Source organism: Tinamus guttatus, unplaced genomic scaffold, assembly GCF_059628265.1.
Source record: "Tinamus guttatus ecotype Peru unplaced genomic scaffold, ASM5962826v1 Tinamus_guttatus_pri_ptg000021l, whole genome shotgun sequence".
Taxonomy (NCBI): Eukaryota; Metazoa; Chordata; class Aves; order Tinamiformes; family Tinamidae; genus Tinamus; species Tinamus guttatus.
In genome coordinates, this window is record NW_028288555.1 from 361,754 (window position 1) to 379,619 (window position 17,866).

The 17,866-nt window shown below is 37.7% G+C and overlaps 1 protein-coding gene across 1 annotated transcript in view; it reads right to left on the reverse strand.

Annotated features, from left to right (window-relative positions):
* Positions 1-9,199: 9,199 nt before the first annotated feature.
* RASEF (RAS and EF-hand domain containing) overlaps positions 9,200-17,866 on the reverse strand; it is a 29,678-nt gene continuing 21,011 nt past the window's right edge. Inside the window, exons 11-17 of the mRNA XM_088524415.1 lie at positions 17,528-17,665; positions 17,285-17,432; positions 16,353-16,434; positions 13,898-14,012; positions 12,816-12,935; positions 11,793-11,869; positions 9,200-9,320 (exon numbers count right to left, since the gene is read on the reverse strand). Of these exons, the coding sequence (XP_088380541.1) occupies positions 9,212-9,320; positions 11,793-11,869; positions 12,816-12,935; positions 13,898-14,012; positions 16,353-16,434; positions 17,285-17,432; positions 17,528-17,665 (789 nt within the window). The 3' untranslated portion in view covers positions 9,200-9,211. The remainder of the gene's footprint in view (positions 9,321-11,792; positions 11,870-12,815; positions 12,936-13,897; positions 14,013-16,352; positions 16,435-17,284; positions 17,433-17,527; positions 17,666-17,866) is intronic.

The following is a 17,866-nucleotide window of genomic DNA, read 5'->3' on the forward strand; positions in this document are numbered from 1 at the left end:
GATTTGTCATCATGCTCTCTGGAGAGCCACCACACACAGGCAGCATGAGTCCTGTCCTCCCCCGTACTCTGTTTATGACTTGTAAATACACCACAAAAAGAAGAGGCGAGTCTCTCTTCAACAGGCAGAAAAAAATACTGTTACACACGCATGAAATGATCCGTGTATGTTCTCCATTCAAGGAGCACAGATTTCGTGCTCATCAAAGCACTTCAGTGCTCCAATTACTCATGCTCTTTAGAAAACAGAGTTTTTCTGTGAGAGCCATAGTGCTCAAATGGTCCATGAAGTCTTTAGGAAAGATATTATTTATTCCTTGGGACCACCTTGCAACTCAAATCATCCATACACATTTCTGAAAGAAGCTCATTTTCAGGAATTTCTGCACTCAAGTGGCAATGCACATTTCCAAGTAATTATAGAATAGCCTGTGAAAATTGCTACAGTGCCTTTCACGTACAAAGTAGGTATAGTGAGAACCCCTGCAGAGGACCTGGTGAAGTCTTGGGTTAGCATCGGCCCCAGTGTGAGACTGCGCAGAGACTAAGATCCTACGGGGACCCGTTTTCTGTCCAGCTGCTTCCTGGCAGGAACGTCTCAGGGTGAGCACAGCTAAGGAAATAGTCCTTGCAGATTCAAGAGGCCCTTTTGAACCTCAGCAGAGGGGAGTCCAGCCGTGCGTCCAACCCATGCCTCCAGGAGCCTCCTGCTGGCATTCCTGCCTTGTGGTCCTGCGTCTCCCTGTGGAGCTCACAGTGCAAGTGTTTTACTAAAATTAAGCGATTTAACCCCATACGAACTGTGAGTGTCTTCTATAGTATCCAGGCCGGTCACAGTAGCCCAAGGTACTTTGCAGTAAAGCACTAGGAGTGTTTTCTGATCTTCAAATGCCAATATACTTGTCCTTATGTGCTGAGCAAGATATAATCTTGGATTCAGAACACATTTACACCAAGAAGAAAAGATTGTAAGAACATGCTATTTTCTGTGAAAATCACCATGGGGAAGCTACTGTGATGAAGGATTACATGTTTTTTTTTAAAGAAGTAAAACAGTAGCCCTTGTTTCATATATACGCAAATATAAGGATACTTCTTTCCTGTGAGGGTGACAGAGCCCTGGAACAGGCTGTCCAGAGATGTCATGGAGTCTCCTTCTCTGGAGATCTTCCAAATCCACCTGGATGTCACCCTCTGCCCCCTGCTCTAGGTGTCCCTGCTTGAGCAGAGGGATTGGACTGGATGATCTCCAGAAATCCCTTCCAACCTCAACCATTCTGTGATTCTGTGATACGCTTAAGTTTGTATGTATACCTGTGTATACATACTTCCCTGACCAGATTAAGAATATGGCTGTATGCGACAAACCAAAAGAGTTTAAAAGTTAGTGCTTAATCTTATTCTACCACTCAACATTAGTCACTTCAGATGACCTTAGGAAAAATATGGAAAAATATCTGTATTTTCATCATGTGCTGCTGTCCCTTAGACTAGAGTTTATTTAGTCTACATTACCTTGCCTAGGTTTCCATCAGTTTGACCTAAGAACAGGAAGAGCTACAGAGCTGATGAGGATGTGGTATGGCTCGGTATTCTTTCAGTTAGGATGTTCCTGGGCCACCACCTTGGCTGCAGGCAAATTTAATATTACAATTGTGATAGTGCCAGAACAATGTCTTCTGTTTTGGGTAAAATCAGGACTAGCATATACATTTTCAAACTGCTATTCTAGGTCACATTTTGGGGCTTGGTTGGGTTATATTTATCTAAAGCATTTCACACAATTGTTAAGTTCAGCTTCTATTTTTGCTTGCATCACATACACATGGTTTTAAATATGGCGCTATCTGCTCTCACAGGCCTGGGTTTAGCTTAACATCTTTCACACAGTTAATTTGCTGTATTATTTTGTTTCAGAATGAGCATCTCATCGGTGCATAGAGGCCAGGTAAGTTTATTCAGTGAAAACAATCCAAACCTTAAGCCCCTTGGCTTGAACATATTTGATAAGTTGAACTTTTCTCAAAAATTTACTGCAAAATGTCTGGAGAATTTCCTTGAAAATGCTAGTGATACTCTCTATAAGGATGTGCCTGTGACATAAACAAAAATATTCCTTAAGAACTACAAAAGTGTACAGAAATGGCTATAGACTAAAGCAGAAAGCTGTTTTCAGTATAAGAAAGGCCGTAATGCAGTATTCCGTTCTAAATGTAGTAGAGCTAGCCTTTTATTCTTACTATTATTTTTTTTTCTTCTCATTTTCCTCTTTCTCAAATGTTTCCAATATTCTTTTGTTCTGGTGCAATACTTGAACAGCTTTTTATCATGGAAGTATAAGGTCAGAGCTGAGGAGCAGAGAAATTAATATACTCCTATACAAGGAAATCTCTGTTTTTTTAAGCAAGCTGTTTCTTGATTTTACTTTGATTTTTAATGCATATTTTTAAATAAAAATGCAAAAATAAAAATCAAACTTTTGAAAAAGGAAAGCTATAGCATGTTCTTAGCAAAGTATATAATTAGCTACACAAAGCAACAGACAAGTCTAAATGGAACACTACCAAGTAAGGATTTTTAGCTGTAGTAAAAAAATCACCTTTCCTTGGAATTATTTGGATTACAACACTAGTTTATCAACCAGGAATCCCTGCAGAGTGCAACACTGGTAAGAAGAAATAGGAGTGTAATAGGAGTGTAATGCCAGTGGTATCAGGCATTAAAAGTCGCTAAAATGCTTCAGTTTCAACAATATTTTTTATTTGTTCAAATTATAAAGAGGTAAAAATTACATTCAAACTCCTACAGCTTTTAAGGCCATAGAAGAATAAGGTAGGTCACAGGAATAAGGCAGAAAAATACCCAAAGAAGAAAGTGAATATGAAAATTAAACTTCATATCTTACTTATTATTAGTCTTATGGTCTGAAATAAGGGAATTCAGGCTTTTAAGGGAACATTTTTTGATGTTTAAAGAACCCACATCCCTTTTTTCTCTCTTTCTTCCACAGCTTACTGCTCTCTGACAGACCCATGCATATGGGTTAGAGCACCTGATGTTGCTCTCCTTCTAATTGCGCCTGCCATCCCAGCTACACTGCTTTTGTTGCTGCATTTTCAAGTAAATTGGAGGCTGGTACACAGGAGAACATAATGCCATTCTGAACTTCACAGTAGCTGAGAAAACTGACTCTAGGAGTTCAGATTCCTTAAGGACTTCCAGAGCCAAGAGGACAAAATTTGGCTCCCAACCTAGGAAAAATCTAAGGCTAAACTCTTGTCAGTCTGGCCTCTTGCCTCTCCACTAGCTCAAAATGACAAGACTTTCCTAGAAAGACATCTCAGCAGCACTCAGAAAAGCAGCAGCTGTTGTTAAGGCTAGAAACATGCACGACAGCAGTTGCATCACTAAAATTGAAGACTAATTTAAAAAATCTACAGTATCTCCTACGAGTTGTCCCCAATTATCTTTTTTATTAAAAAAGATTGTATTATTTTAATCACAGTAACTATGAAGAAAATATTTATAGGAAATATAATACTTAGAAGAAGATTTTTTTTAAGTTACGTTTGGATCCAAATTTAAGTTGCTCATTTTACCTCAAGTAGTTTTTCAGTTGGAGACTGGAGATCTCCAGTCTCTCAGTACTGGAGATCCCTGTATCAAAAGTGTAAAGTGTATCTGCAATAGGTTTACTATTCTTGGTCATTTTTTACTTTCTTTCTTACATGCTAGTAATACAGGGACAGAGCGATGAAAAAATCTCTGTAAAGATACAACAAAATTTCAAGCCTTGCTGAAGACTCCCAGTGAGGGACATCTCCTGTTAGCCCAGATGTAAATGGACGACTGTTCACAGAGGTCAAGAAGTCAGAGACAGCCAGAGATCCTGGTGTGTGACAGGTGGGCTCCTTCCCCAGCTCAGCCTGACTTCTCACAGGTAGCCCTATCCGTGTGTTAACTACCACATTATCTGATCCTGGTGGTTGCCTCCCTGATTTCTTTCCCCACTCAGACGTTAACCACCAGTAACAGTGCTGGTGGCGGCATCCTGATGGGGAGATAAGGCTGACTGTGCCTACACCAGCCAACAGTCATTTCTGAATTGAAAGAATGACTAAGTCAGTCATGTCATCCCATAAATATGGGGCAGCCCGAGAGCCCACTGAGCTCTCCTTGCATGGCGGTGGGCTGCGCAATCTTGAGCAGGGATGCCTCTCAAGGATAATCCTCGGGGTTGAGAGATCCTACAGATTCGTGGTAGGTGACTCTAGTGTGCTCTCTTTGTGAACTTGTAAACTTTACTTTGTAACTGTGCACTAATCCCTTACTCATAAACTGTTGACCAGGCCTGGGACTAGGATTGGATCCAGCCACACCCAGACTCCTCTCAGAGGGACTTTGGAAAGCAAGAGGATCCAATCTGAACCTCGCAACCCAACAAGAGGGTGTCTGTGGTAATTCTGTGTGTATTTCGAACCTCCATGCAGTAAATAAGTGACCTTGCCATAGAATCTCATGAAACCATTGTCATTATCAATAACACCTATTCCTGTTTCTTTCCCACGAGTAAAGTGTAATGTGTCACTCACCCCCACCACCACTCATTCCGTGACATGATAGCTGCATCGCCCTTGGGTGCTGCTGGCCGCAGGTATGGGTGAACCACAAACTTATGAGTGTGGCAGGTCACAGATGTGCAGCTGGGCTGCTGCCACAGACCAGTGATAAAAAGGAATGCACCATGCTAAATGGCTATTAAAGCATATTTTATTTTACAGCAATTTGCAATATGGAGAATGGGTAGTTCTTTTAAAACATGTCTATGTACAAAATTACAGAGAATGCAGTGATCTGTAGCTTTGAGGAAGAACAAACTGCATGAACACCACAGTTCTATTTGTAAACATACAAATCAAATTTCAAATGTTTTTGCACTTTAAAACTTGGTTACTTATATATTATACAGTCTTTAGTAGAAGTTGGCACAGACAACCAATATTCACTGTATTTGTTCCCTGTACAAGTATGAAAATATCCTTTTTTAAAAATACTTTGCTTTATACTCACTAGGAAACTTGCACTGCCAGAGTTTATTTGTCACTCGGCCACCTAATGACTGATTTCAGTTATGCGCAGCTATCTATAATTATAACTCAAAGGGCTGAAACTGTAAAAAAGGACATATTTCTAACAAACTGTGTAAAACATTGGAACCTACATTCCACATGGCTGTGTTGAATTTCCTTTGACCGTAATAAGCATTTTCTTACTACGTGAGATATGTGGAACTGGAAGGCCTTCAGGCCTAGGGATACCAATAAGAAAGGTTTAGTCCTGATCACTAATAGAGTGGGAGAGAAATACTGAAATCTCTGCTGTTAAATATTACTACAATCTATGAGTAGCCTGGACAGGGTTAGAGAAGGTACCTTGACTATATGAATATGAATCCTCCTTTCTGCTGGATTACCTATATTCCACTTCTTCCTCTAAAAAAGTTGCCTGGTCTTATTGCAAGCAGCAGCCTGCGGAACAAGAAAACCTCTGCACCAGGAGCCGTGCGTGCACAGACTGCTCTGTTAGAGCCGCACCGCGATGCCACGGAATAACGGCAACCTGCCTGGGTGCACGTCCTCCCAGGGCTCCTTGCAGGAGTGGCCATAGATACATTGCCTGAAAAACATTTTAACAAACCATACAGACATAAAATTGTGATTTATTTTTGCTAATATGAATATTTATGCTCACATAATTTTATAGTTGATACAAGAACAGTTACACTGAAACCATCTTGAGTCATAACTGTACCTCTAGAAACAATTAAGTAAGAGAAGTACCAGCACATCTTACTAAGCCACTAATGTATGTTGAATAGGCATAAGAATATGGTGATCGAAATGTTTTTGGCATATCTCACAGAAATCTTTGCCTCAAAAGTGTGCACCTTGCCACAACCAAAAGGGTAAAAAAAACTATACAGGAGAAAAATAATACTTCCATGTCAACTGAATAAAAATAATCTTATTTACAAATTGCCAGGAAAAACATAAAAGGCTCTTCCTTTTAGAATAAATATATGTATTAAGGGAACACATCCACTAGTTAACAAGACAACTTTGTGCAGTTAAGTGAACAGTTCTTAAATACTAAACAAAATCAGAAAAACAAAGGAGCACAGTAGTACAGCCATGGCAGAACATAAACCTGATGTTAGAAGGCAAGATAACTTTGCAAAGCCAAACAGATAAAAGCCTTACGTAATTCATTATTTTTGTGTACAAATAGATGCTTCCACTTCTAAATATAAACAATAATTTCACTCCAAGTTCTCTCACTTTACCATGAATTCTATAAAATATTAAGGGAATGTTCAGACTTGATGCAGTTGATAACTGCAGGATTTCTAGAAATAGCACCAGCTAAGCAATAGCTGCATTTCAGTTCAATAATGCTTTTTCTAGTAACGTTGACCATTAAACTGAAAGGTTATAGTTTCCAACACTGAGTCCTATTGAAAAAAAAAAAAAGAGCCTACTGTTTCAAAATAAATTTGCTTTATCTGACACAAAAATTACATAGCTTAAAAGCAGCTTGTTTATAAAATTTTGCCAAGTAACATAAGAGTGATTTTGGACAATAAAATAAATGAGAAGCCAAAATATCCATGGCATAGTCCTACAGAGAGAAAAATAGATGAGAAGGTAGATCCCTGAAATTACTTCCTTCAACTAGGTTCTCTATGGCCATGGACACTAACACGGCATTTTCTGCAGGGTAAGAAACTTAGAAAGCAGTAACTGCACATACACACGCACTGCTGACTGTATGGATCTGGAACTTGTATTTGAAAGCAACATCTCACACATTTTACCATGGTAAAAGCAGGCTGTAGGTGGTGACCCAATAACCTACATCTACCTAAACGGAAACTGCAAAGGACACAGCCAAACTCCTGTTGGTAGCAGCAGACAGCATAATGGGGAAATGGCTAAAAATGTGACTTGGGAAAATCATTGGAAAAGTTTTCGACCAAAGGAAATATGTGAGCACAAATATGGGAGAAGACTATCCAAAGAGGTGGCAGGATCACTGCATTTGGACATTTCAGTAACTTCTCTGTTGACCTGATCTAGAGCTGGCAACAGTGCAATTTTGAGCGGGAAATGGGACAAAACCACTTCCAGAAATCTTTCCAAACAACTTTATGTGAGTGTGTCCACAAGGTCTATGGAAACACATTTCACCTCATTTACAGCAGCCCAAGGCCACAGATGCTGTCAAATGCTGTGGTTCAGCTGTCGCACAGCAGAATATTGAGCCCTAGCCTAAACTTTGGAAGTTAACGAAAATTAATAACACTGAAAGAACATCACTTCAGAATGAAAGGAACGGCTTATAATTATGAGCCTTTGGTGTTGGGAAGACACTCTTTAAGGCCTGCAGGTCTTGAACTTACACTTCAGAAACAAACAGGATTGTCTGCCTCCCTCTCTAATATTGGAGGAGAGGACATCTGGAAATATAACCCATGTATATTCTACTGCCATTTCATTCTTTTGTGGAATGAGTTATGATAGGGTTTTTTGTTGGTGGTGGTGGTTTTGTTTTGTTTTTTAAACACACAATAACACAGAAGAGGCCCTCAATGCGCTCCACTAAGTGCAGTTTTATCTTCAGGAAACAATGTATCTGCCCCTCCACTACTATCTTAGTGCACCTTTCTTTCAATCTTTTCTTTCAATCTCTGTGAGTTACTCCAGAAAAGTGTCAAGACTGCAGTAAGGCTTCTGCAGTGCTGGGCTGGAAAATGTTGCAACCCTGAGACAACTCCCTGTGGAGTCAGGCAGGTCTACATGTGAAAACTGCCTCAGTACTTTGAAGACGATATGTTTTCTCCTTACAAGAAGAAAAATTGAAATAATATGTCTTATTTCATCTGGCATTACATTTTCCTGTGTCTAATTCAGAGTATGCTTTCTGTTAACTGCTTAAGGACCAGCTGCTCTGGACAAGAGGTTTGAAAGGACACCTAAGATATTGCTTTCTGTACTTCAAGGTAATATTTTATTAAATTTGATGAACTATCTTGTTTCTGAGAACTCTGCATTCTATAAAATCCGTATAAAACTTTTTTTTTTCTTTAAGCCATAATATATAGCATTGATAAAGCAGATATAGCATTGATAAAATACTGCAACAGCTTCTAGTTTTATGTTTTTCCTATCAGTCTGGGAAACTTTATCCAAGGCTGGTTTAATAAATCATGGAGATGTTTTCACCTTAGGGATGTTTTTTAATATACACAGAAAAGACAGAAATAGATAGGTCTGGAGTGATTCCTTTCTTATTCCAATTAAAATCACTGAAAGCCGAGAATGAAAGATGTTTGCTGATTGCAGAAATACATACAAATTATACTAAAACATAGGACTTCTGAGAACTTCTGTAAGCAATAACATCTTACATTTTGGAGATGCTGGGCACCTAGACCTACCACTCACTAATGAGCTTATCAATATTTTCTTAAAATCAGCCAACATTGTTCTTACTAAGATAAGCAGTTCCTGTTCATTCTAGGGATTTCTTCTAATGAACAGCTGATACAGATGATTGTGTATGTGCAGCAATTCTTTTATCTGCAGATTTAAAAGCCCATTCCGCCTACTCCTCTCAATTTAGGTTTTACTTGAAATTAGAAGACCTTTTAGTAGTTTGGAGTTTTGCTAGGAAATGTTTCATTAAGGAATAACTTAAGGCCTTCAAAAGGCTACATAAACAGACAAGAGCAAAAAAAAAAAATAAGATTAAACTGATTAAGGCTGGAATTTCTTTGCCTATGAGTGATAAGTGACATTACCATAGTATATTTTTTACACAGGAAATATTGATGTCATGAAGAAACAAGCAGGTAAAGGAAGAAAAATGTATTACAGTATTGTACATACGGAGTATTGCAGCATTGATTCTGAGGTCATTTCATTCACTTAAATTACTTATAAAACATGATACCAGGGCCTAAAGGACAAAGAAAGTGCAAAAATGTGAATAAGTAGAAAGGAGAAGCTATTTTTCCATGATGCACAGCCTCTAAATATAAAAATGTGCAAGTCCACAGTAGAAAGAATGTGTTTGGAAATCCTTCATTTTTCCTTTTTTAAAGAATAGCAAAAATATGCAAGTAAATTATTTAGATCAGCAAAATCTGTCATTCAAACATTGCAGCAGTTCTTCATGAGCGCCGACTTTTTGACAGGCGTCCCAGCCAGGCTGGTTACTGACCTCGTATCATCCTCATTGTCACTTCGTTTTCTCACTTCTCTGTAAATAAATAAACAAATAAACAGGGACAAAGCTCAATAAAATTACTTCTGTTTATGTCCACTATTTTATTTCTCTCAGCATATCTTATACTGCACACTATCATTATTACTTTTCAAGTTCAATTCATAAACTTTCTGTAAAGCAGCATACAAATAAATTTACATGAATATAAATAAACAAAATTTTCAGCATATCTCAATCATGGGATGAAATCTGTCTAAATATCTACTTTGGAAATAGCATCATTATTATAAACAAAATACTTTTAGGGACAGAAATATAATAACTTTTGATACCTGATAACCAGTGCCATGTGCTCTCTTTCCTTTTGCTCATTTTTTCTTTAATTTGTTACCTGTTACTATCACAACAGAAACTGAATATGTTCACAGCTGATATTATAAAACTAAATAATAATATGCAGTTCCTAGTACATATTTACCTTTACAACACATTGTTAGATGTTCTGTTACAAACATTGGCTTGAAAAGTTGTATAGGTACATGTGATTATTGATCTTGTATTCCTATTATGAGCATCCTAGAATGTCAAGAGCTCGCTCTAAAATTTCCTGCTTATAGTGCTATTAAGTCAGCCTTATATCAGTAGAATAAATTCGTGCTATTTCTCTCAAAAGACAATACTATTCATCATAGTAACTGTGTCAAAAAGGAATCATAAAAAGAGGAAATTGGTCAGTCTAGAAGTCAGTCTGCTCTAATGAAATGTTCCTGTAGAAAGTTTAAAAATCAAAAATGTTAGATCATAAACAAAAGTTACTAAGTTTTGCGTAAAGGTATCACAGCCGATCACTTCAGAACAAAGTATACGGGTAGGGTCTATGGTATTTGGGGACTGCCGAAGTTAGTGAGGTAAACTCTTACAATCTTGTTTTTAAGATTCTGAAAAACAGAGAGGCTCCAAATGGAAAAAGTTTAATCCTTGACACAAATAAATTTACGAATTTTAAACATAAAGGGTCATTTTACCACTGTGATTAATGTTACCTTACTGTACAATATACTTCTTCAACTTCACAATCTACTGCTGCATTCATAGCCAGTTTCCTGGAAACCAGTCATTCAAAAAGAAAAAAAAAAAACACAGAATGCCAGAATGGTTGAGGTTGGAAGGGACCTTTAGAGATCATCCAGTCCAACCCCCCTGTTCCAGCAGGGACACCCAGAGCACGTGGCACAGGACTGCATCCAAGTGGGTTTGGAAGATCTCCAGAGAAGGAGACTCCACAGCCTCTCTGGGCAGCCTGTTCCAGGGCTCTGTCACCCTCACAGGAAAGAAGTTCTTCCTCACATGGAGGTGGAACTCCTGGTCCTTCTGAATGGCAGCATAGCCCTCTGGAGGGTCACTCACTCCACTCAGTCTGGTATCGTCCACAAACTTGCTCAGAGTGCTCTGTCCCCTCTGTCCCCTCATCCAAGTCGTTGATGGACAAGTTGAACAGCACCAGGCCCAGTACTGATCCCTGTGGGATATCACCGGCCACAGACCTCCAGCTAGACTCGGCCCCATTTATTACCACCCTCTGAGCTCTGCCAGAATAAATCACCCATTTACTTCACACTGTCACCAGAAGATAAATGATTGGCTGTGCTCTTTCTGCACCTCTGACATACATGTTTTGCAGGTAATTCAGGTACCTTTCAGTCCTAACTGAAGAAAAATAAATCCCGCCCAGAAAAACAGTATTATTTTATTCAAGTCATTTTAATTAAATGTATTTTACCATGGAATAACTAAATAGCAACCAATTATCAAAAGTTTATTTAATCAAGCTGCTGCAAAAATTAAATGAATATAGTACATAATTCTGGCCTTAAACTCTATGTTTCAAATTTAAAATTCAGAATGCCATTTAAAATTCAGATATTGCCAACTCCACAAAATCTAATGGTAATAAAGGAGCGTTTAGAAGTGCAAAGGGTTTTAGAGGTAAGAGAAGTACAGTAAAAGTTTGGCTCATATTTTTTTATAAAATTAAAAAAGGTCCCTTTATAAAAATAAAAAAGTATGCATCCACTGCTGGATGGATACAACTATTTCTATTTTTTAAATAATTTAGAGAAAGTGGTAACGAAAATACATGGCATTGGACCTATCTGGAGTATGGTTATGTATAATGATGTGTTAAATGAATCAAAATGTATATTTTGAAAGAATTTATATTTAAGTATGTGCAAAACTATGTAGAATGTAATAAAAAATATACATAAATACTCATACATATATATAAGAAGAAATAAGGTAAATCCATGTATCTCATTAAAAAGTCATTCACCAAACAGGTTTAAAAGTGTGAGTTGCATAACTAAGGTCCACTATTATGGTAGTAGAGATAGAAAAATAATACGACTACTAAGATAGCAGTCTTTGTGTGTGTATGTCTAAAATGCACATTTTGTAAAACATAAGCAGACAAGTTTATTTGAAAATAGAAACACAGCTGCTTACCGAGCAAGATGAAGAACTGCTTCTACAATATTAGAACCATCTTTAGCACTTGTTTCACAAAATAGTGCATTGTAAGTCTGCAAATAGAAAACAAAATGTTAAGAGTAGCCTATATGGTTTTATCTAGATATTTTAACTTACAAATGGTTCCTTCCATAACTCTAGATAATTATTTCACACCCACTTAAATGAGTTTGATTCATATTGGTATTCTTTATTCTCTACTACAATCACTTTAATATTGGAAAAAAATATTTAATTTTATTATTATGTTTTCCTAAGCTCAGGATATTTTGGTTAACAAACTGAATTAGAAACAAATTATAGTCTCACCTTAAATCCTCTTGCTCCCCAGACTGCGAAAGAGAAAAGAGCTACTGGGACAGTTTACTGAAGTCACATCTTCACCCTATCAAGTGGTATTCTAGCTTAACCAGAAATACTAGTCTGTACATAATGGTACCTGCCCTCATGCAATCATTTGATTGTACATCGATTCCATACTCTATTGTCCCAGTACTCCGTACTTTATTGTCCACCTGTCCTGCAAAATACAGGACACAGGACTCTTTCCTTCACACATGATAGAAATATTGAAAAAAACATATCCATGCTTTTATTTATAGCAGATAATTATTTCCCCATCCCTGTGTTTTTCTGCAGACATGCAGGAACAAAGGTGTCTTGCAGACGAAAATATGTCACTCAAGCAGGACAGGAACAGGTTAGATGGAGAGCCTCATACTCGTTTTGACAATTTTTCCCACTCTCCCAGTCCACACATCTTTTTTTGACCATAAAGACTGTGAAAAACAGGCCAGTCAATAGTAATGAAGGTCAAGTCAGTGGAGACTGAGTGAGATTTCAGTCAGAACACACAGTCAACAGTAACTTGGATGAAAAATATCCAGTACTGATTAAATTTTGATCAGAAAATGACTTTTGTTTACTAGCATTTCATGTAGTTTTCATTTTAAAGCTCCCTGGAACATTTTATACTGAAAAAGTAAACATAGAACTTACCATGGCCAGCTTTTCTCCACAGTTTATAGGCACACATTTTTGTCCTTGCTCTGTAACTGCTTGACGGAGATCTGCTTTGTTTCCCACCATCATGATTGGAATATTCTCATGGGTTGCATCCTATAACGTATATTTTATTTCCTTATTGCAAGAATGCTCAGAATACAAAAATATCACTAACATTGTCACCTAACACAAGCAAATAATCATACCAAAAAGAAGTTTTTTAATCATTTTGCTACTTTTTCATTATAAAGTCCATAATTTAAAAACCAGCTGAAACATGAATTGGCAAAGGTGTGTGTGTATTCTCATAAGCCCTCACAGTTAACAAGAAATGTCATGCGTCCAATTATCCTGATGGAAATAGTCACTGTATTTAAATGCTATGTGACTAATTAAAAACAGGAAGAGAGATTAATTCTGCTACTGTTATATTAAAAAAAAAACTTTCAGAAGGGGAAATTAAGTTCTCGCTAATCACTTTTCTTCCTATTAAATGCACCTGATACAGGTAGAATAGGAAGAAAACCTTTTTCTTTAAACCCGTTCAAAGAAACAAAGAAAATATAATAGATACGGTTGATATAATAGCAAAAAAAAAAAAAAAAAGAAGAAAAAAAGAAAATTTCACTTGGACTATAGCTAATTTACAGAATAAAAGATACTGGTTTAACAGGCAGAGCAAACAAGGAATACTGCAGACACCAGAAGGGATATTTGAAATGGACTAGGACTCAAATTCATTTCTAAAGGAAGTTTTTGGAAACTGTGATGACATGGTACTATTTTATGCAATACATCACAGTGCACCAGTTTTGTGACTGACTCAATTGTCAGGATTCAGTTTAATACCCCAGGAAACTCCATTTGGCTTATACTTCCATTAGACTTTCCATTTTGGATAAGCTAATTTAAAGCTACCCAGGCTCTGTAAATCAAGCCAGTTTTTCTAAAAAAAGACTCTGGAATTCTGAACCAAAAAATGATATTCTCAGTGGAAATACTCACTTCTGTACTTTAAATAATAAGGTAACAATGCAGTGAAACACAGCTTGCAAATTGTACTTTAAGATTCTTACCTCGATCATGTCCACCCATTCTCGTACATTAAGAAAACTTCTTTCACATGTTACATCATATAACAGTAAGACACCATCTGCTCTTCTAAAGTATGATTTAGCAATACTTCGAAATCTTTTTAGAAAAAAAAAAAAGACTTAAGTCATTTACAAAAAAAATCTACTTTTGTGGAGGCCTGCTTCAAGGACAGTAGTACAGGATGCCTCGTTAATAGATAACGAACATCAAGGACAGCAGTGCAGGTGTTCTATCAGCAAACAAGGAGCAAAAGCAACTGTATAGTCTTGATGCAGACAGGGACCTGGGTGTCATGGTGGACGACAAGTTGACCATGAGGCAGCAGTGTGCCCTCGTGGCCAAGAAGGCCAATGGGATCCTGGGCTGCATTAAGAAGAGCGTCTCCAGCAGGTCGAGGGAGGTGATCCTGCCCCTCTACTCAGCCCTGGTGAGGCCACATCTGGAGTATTGTGTCCAGTTCTGGGCTCCACAGTACAAGAGGGATGTGGAGCTGCTGGAGAGAGTCCAGCGCAGGGCTACAAGGATGATCAGGGGCCTGGAACATCTGCCCTATGAGGAGAGGCTGAGGGAGCTGGGCATGTTCAGCCTGGAGAAGGCTGAGAGGGGATCTCATCAGTGTCTATAAGTACCCCAAACGAGGCAGTGAGCAGGATGGTGCTGGCCTCTCTTCACTGGTAGCCACCGACAGAACTAGAGGAAATGGCCAGAAAACTAAAGCATCAAAAGTTCCACTGGAACTTAACGAAAAATTTCTTAACAGTGAGGGTGACAGAGCACTGGAACAGGCTGCCCAGAGAGGTTGTGGAGTCTCCTTCTCTGGAGATCTTCCAAACCCACTTGGATGCAGTCCTGTGCCATGTGCTCTAGGTGACCCTGCGTGTGCAGGGGCGTTGGACTAGATGATCTCTAGAGGTCCCTTCCAACCTTAAGCATTCTGTGATTCTATGCTCTCCCTTACATTATTGGCTTATTTAGTAATTGTGTTTTGCACGCCTGTAGGCAAATATGGTATTGTATCCGGGACAGTACGATATATAAGCTTTATCTGATGCTACATAAAATGTCTTTGGTTCATTATACTGGAGGCCTTGTTCTCAATACATCACATACTTTCACACCATTAACAACATAGCAATACTTGGTTACAATACTAAATAGATTTGTCCCACCCACCTTCTGTGTTTTATCACAGCTGAATTCTTAGAAAAGTTTTTGAAAATTACTTAAACAAATCTACAAATGCTCTATAAAAATCCATAGGATTCTATCCTAATTACTGATCAAACTTTTTAAGTTTGACTACTAAACTAAAAAAAAATAATCTACAGATAAACTGTTACCAAGTTATAAAGAGTTGTCATTTCCATCAGCATAAATGAAGAATGACAAGTAGGCGTTTCCGTTACTTAAGAAATATTCTTCACATACTTATCACGTAGCAGGAGTGTAATTAGGTCTCTATCTACTTCACATAATGCACTCACTTTGACAAAAGTAAAAATATATGATCCAGTACAGATTGTAACCTGTTGACAAATTAAACTGACTTTCCCAGTGTCAGGGTAAGCTCTTAAGTACCAATGGCACCACTTCTATAAAGAAGTAATAGTTCTTCACCGGTAAGGATGTCATAGGATTTTGCGGAAATCCAGCACAGTAATTTGAAGAACCTTGACATATATTAAATTCAATTCTGTTACATAACTCTCCAGAGTCTTTACAGGAAGACAGAAGATACTTCATTCACTGAATACAATGAGAATTGGGATCAAGGATTTCAAGGGAAGTGGTCATGAAAATCTCTAAGATGGAGCAAGCTCAGAAATGCAGGTCAATAAGGACAAAGAAAGCAACAGAAAAAACAAAATACTCCTACAATGTCTTATCATATTAATGTAAGAGTGGGAATCATAGAATCATTATGGTTGGAAAAGACCTTCAAGATCATTGAGTCCAACCGTAAGACCCTCAACACCCTGCCTGCTAAACCATGTCCCTAAGTGCCTCATCTACACGTTCCTTGAACGCCGCAAGGGTCGGTGACTCCACCACTTCTCTGGGCAGCCTATTCAGTGCTTCACCTCTTCTGTGTAGAAGTTCTTCCTAATGTCTAACCTGAATCTTCCCCGGCACAACTTGAGGCCATTTCTTCTTGTCCTAAGGGAAACGTGGATGTAACTAATTAATGCTGAGTTGACTCTTAACTAGTACTCTGTGCGTAGATAAAAAGTAGGCTTATGCCTCACCACAGTGAAGCACTCCACCTGACTCTGTCACAGTAGAACAAAATCACATCTGTATACAGACGCACATGGCCAATATTGACCTACTTACAACAAAAGCATATAATATTTTGGGGTTTTTTTGCATGTAGATGAAAAAAGGCCTTTAGAGACAAAACAACGGAAATTACTGAAATTGCAAAGAATCACTAACCTCTCTTGCCCAGCTGTGTCCCACAGTTGTAGTACTGTAGGTTCTCCATCCACAACTAATCTTTTCATTTGAAAATCTACACCTGAAAGAATGTATACAACCTAGTCAATATTAATGTTAAAAACAACAATAATATTTACAGATACACAGAAAATGAAGAGTAATGTTCCATACAAAAGGGCACAATTGCTATTTATTTCAAATTATATCTTTTTTAATAAACTGTGAGATTTCAATAGTTCCCATAACCCTGAACTACAGTAATTCTCTGAATATGGGAACTAACATTCTATTTGATTTTAAAGGAAAAACATTTAAAGGAATATTTTGCCTACATGTTTTTCCCAGAGGCACTGAAACAAATTTGGCACTATGACAAGGAAACAGGAAGATTCCTACTTGCTTTATTTTACCAAATAGTTTTATGGAAAAACATGAAGTCTACTTTATGAAACATTTTATCTCAAATATCAAAGATAAAAAAAAAAGGAACAAAAAACCTGACTCAAAAGAAATAAAATAAATATACACAGCTCTCATTTCACTAGGAGATGAAAATTCAGTGTTTAGAATCAATATTAGCTGATGGTTACAATAATACACAGGATGGCAACAGAAAATGCAAAAAACTTTTCTAAACAGGTTCTATAACATCACAGTAAAACTTCTTTTATTGTGGCTTTGTATTGTTTAGAAGCAGGTTTTGTGCTCTATACAGGGAAACTAAATGAAGTAGTATCCTCCACTCTAATTAGTAGTTATATACTTGTAGGTTTTAGTTGTCATTTAGATCTTACAGGCTGAGATCTTACATGAGGCATGTTTATAGCTAAACAATCCCTGCGGATCAGCGTGCTTGCTCTTTTCACTCATCACTGCTGCTGAATACTATTAAAACTGATTTCAGCAGTTCAAGAAGAAAACAACCATACCTAGGGTTGCACTGGTATTGCCTCGAAATTCATTCTTGCAAAGTCTCATAAGGAAGCTGGATTTCCCCACTGCTGCATCTCCAGCAAGAACTATCTTGTACGCCTTCTCTGAGGTCGGGTATTTTGGAGTACATTCTCTTGCATCTGACTGAAAAATAAAAAGAATTTATCTGATTCACTCATTTAAGAAATCTCACAATATAGTTCTGAGCATTTTTATTTTTCTTTTTAATAACTGGTTACCTGAGGAGGAATAGCAGATATGTACTTCCTTGCAGAAGCAATGGAGCTGCTTCGACTTACTGGTCGTGAAGGCTTCCAGTCTAATATAGTACTGCTGTTGTCAGGACTATATGCTTCTTCATCTCTAATCTCTGGAACCTGAAAGTTCAAGTCAATGTTACAGCTCCAGGGAGAAAAGTATGGGGTTTTGTTTTGTTTTTTTGAAAGACAGAGCTAGGACTGAATGAAATCTCTCTCTCTAACGGTTTAGATCATATAGATATAAAGGAACTGTGCAGTTTTTATTCAGGAAGGCAAAGCTTTATAAAGTTCCATTTTTATTTAGGAAATGGACTTCTC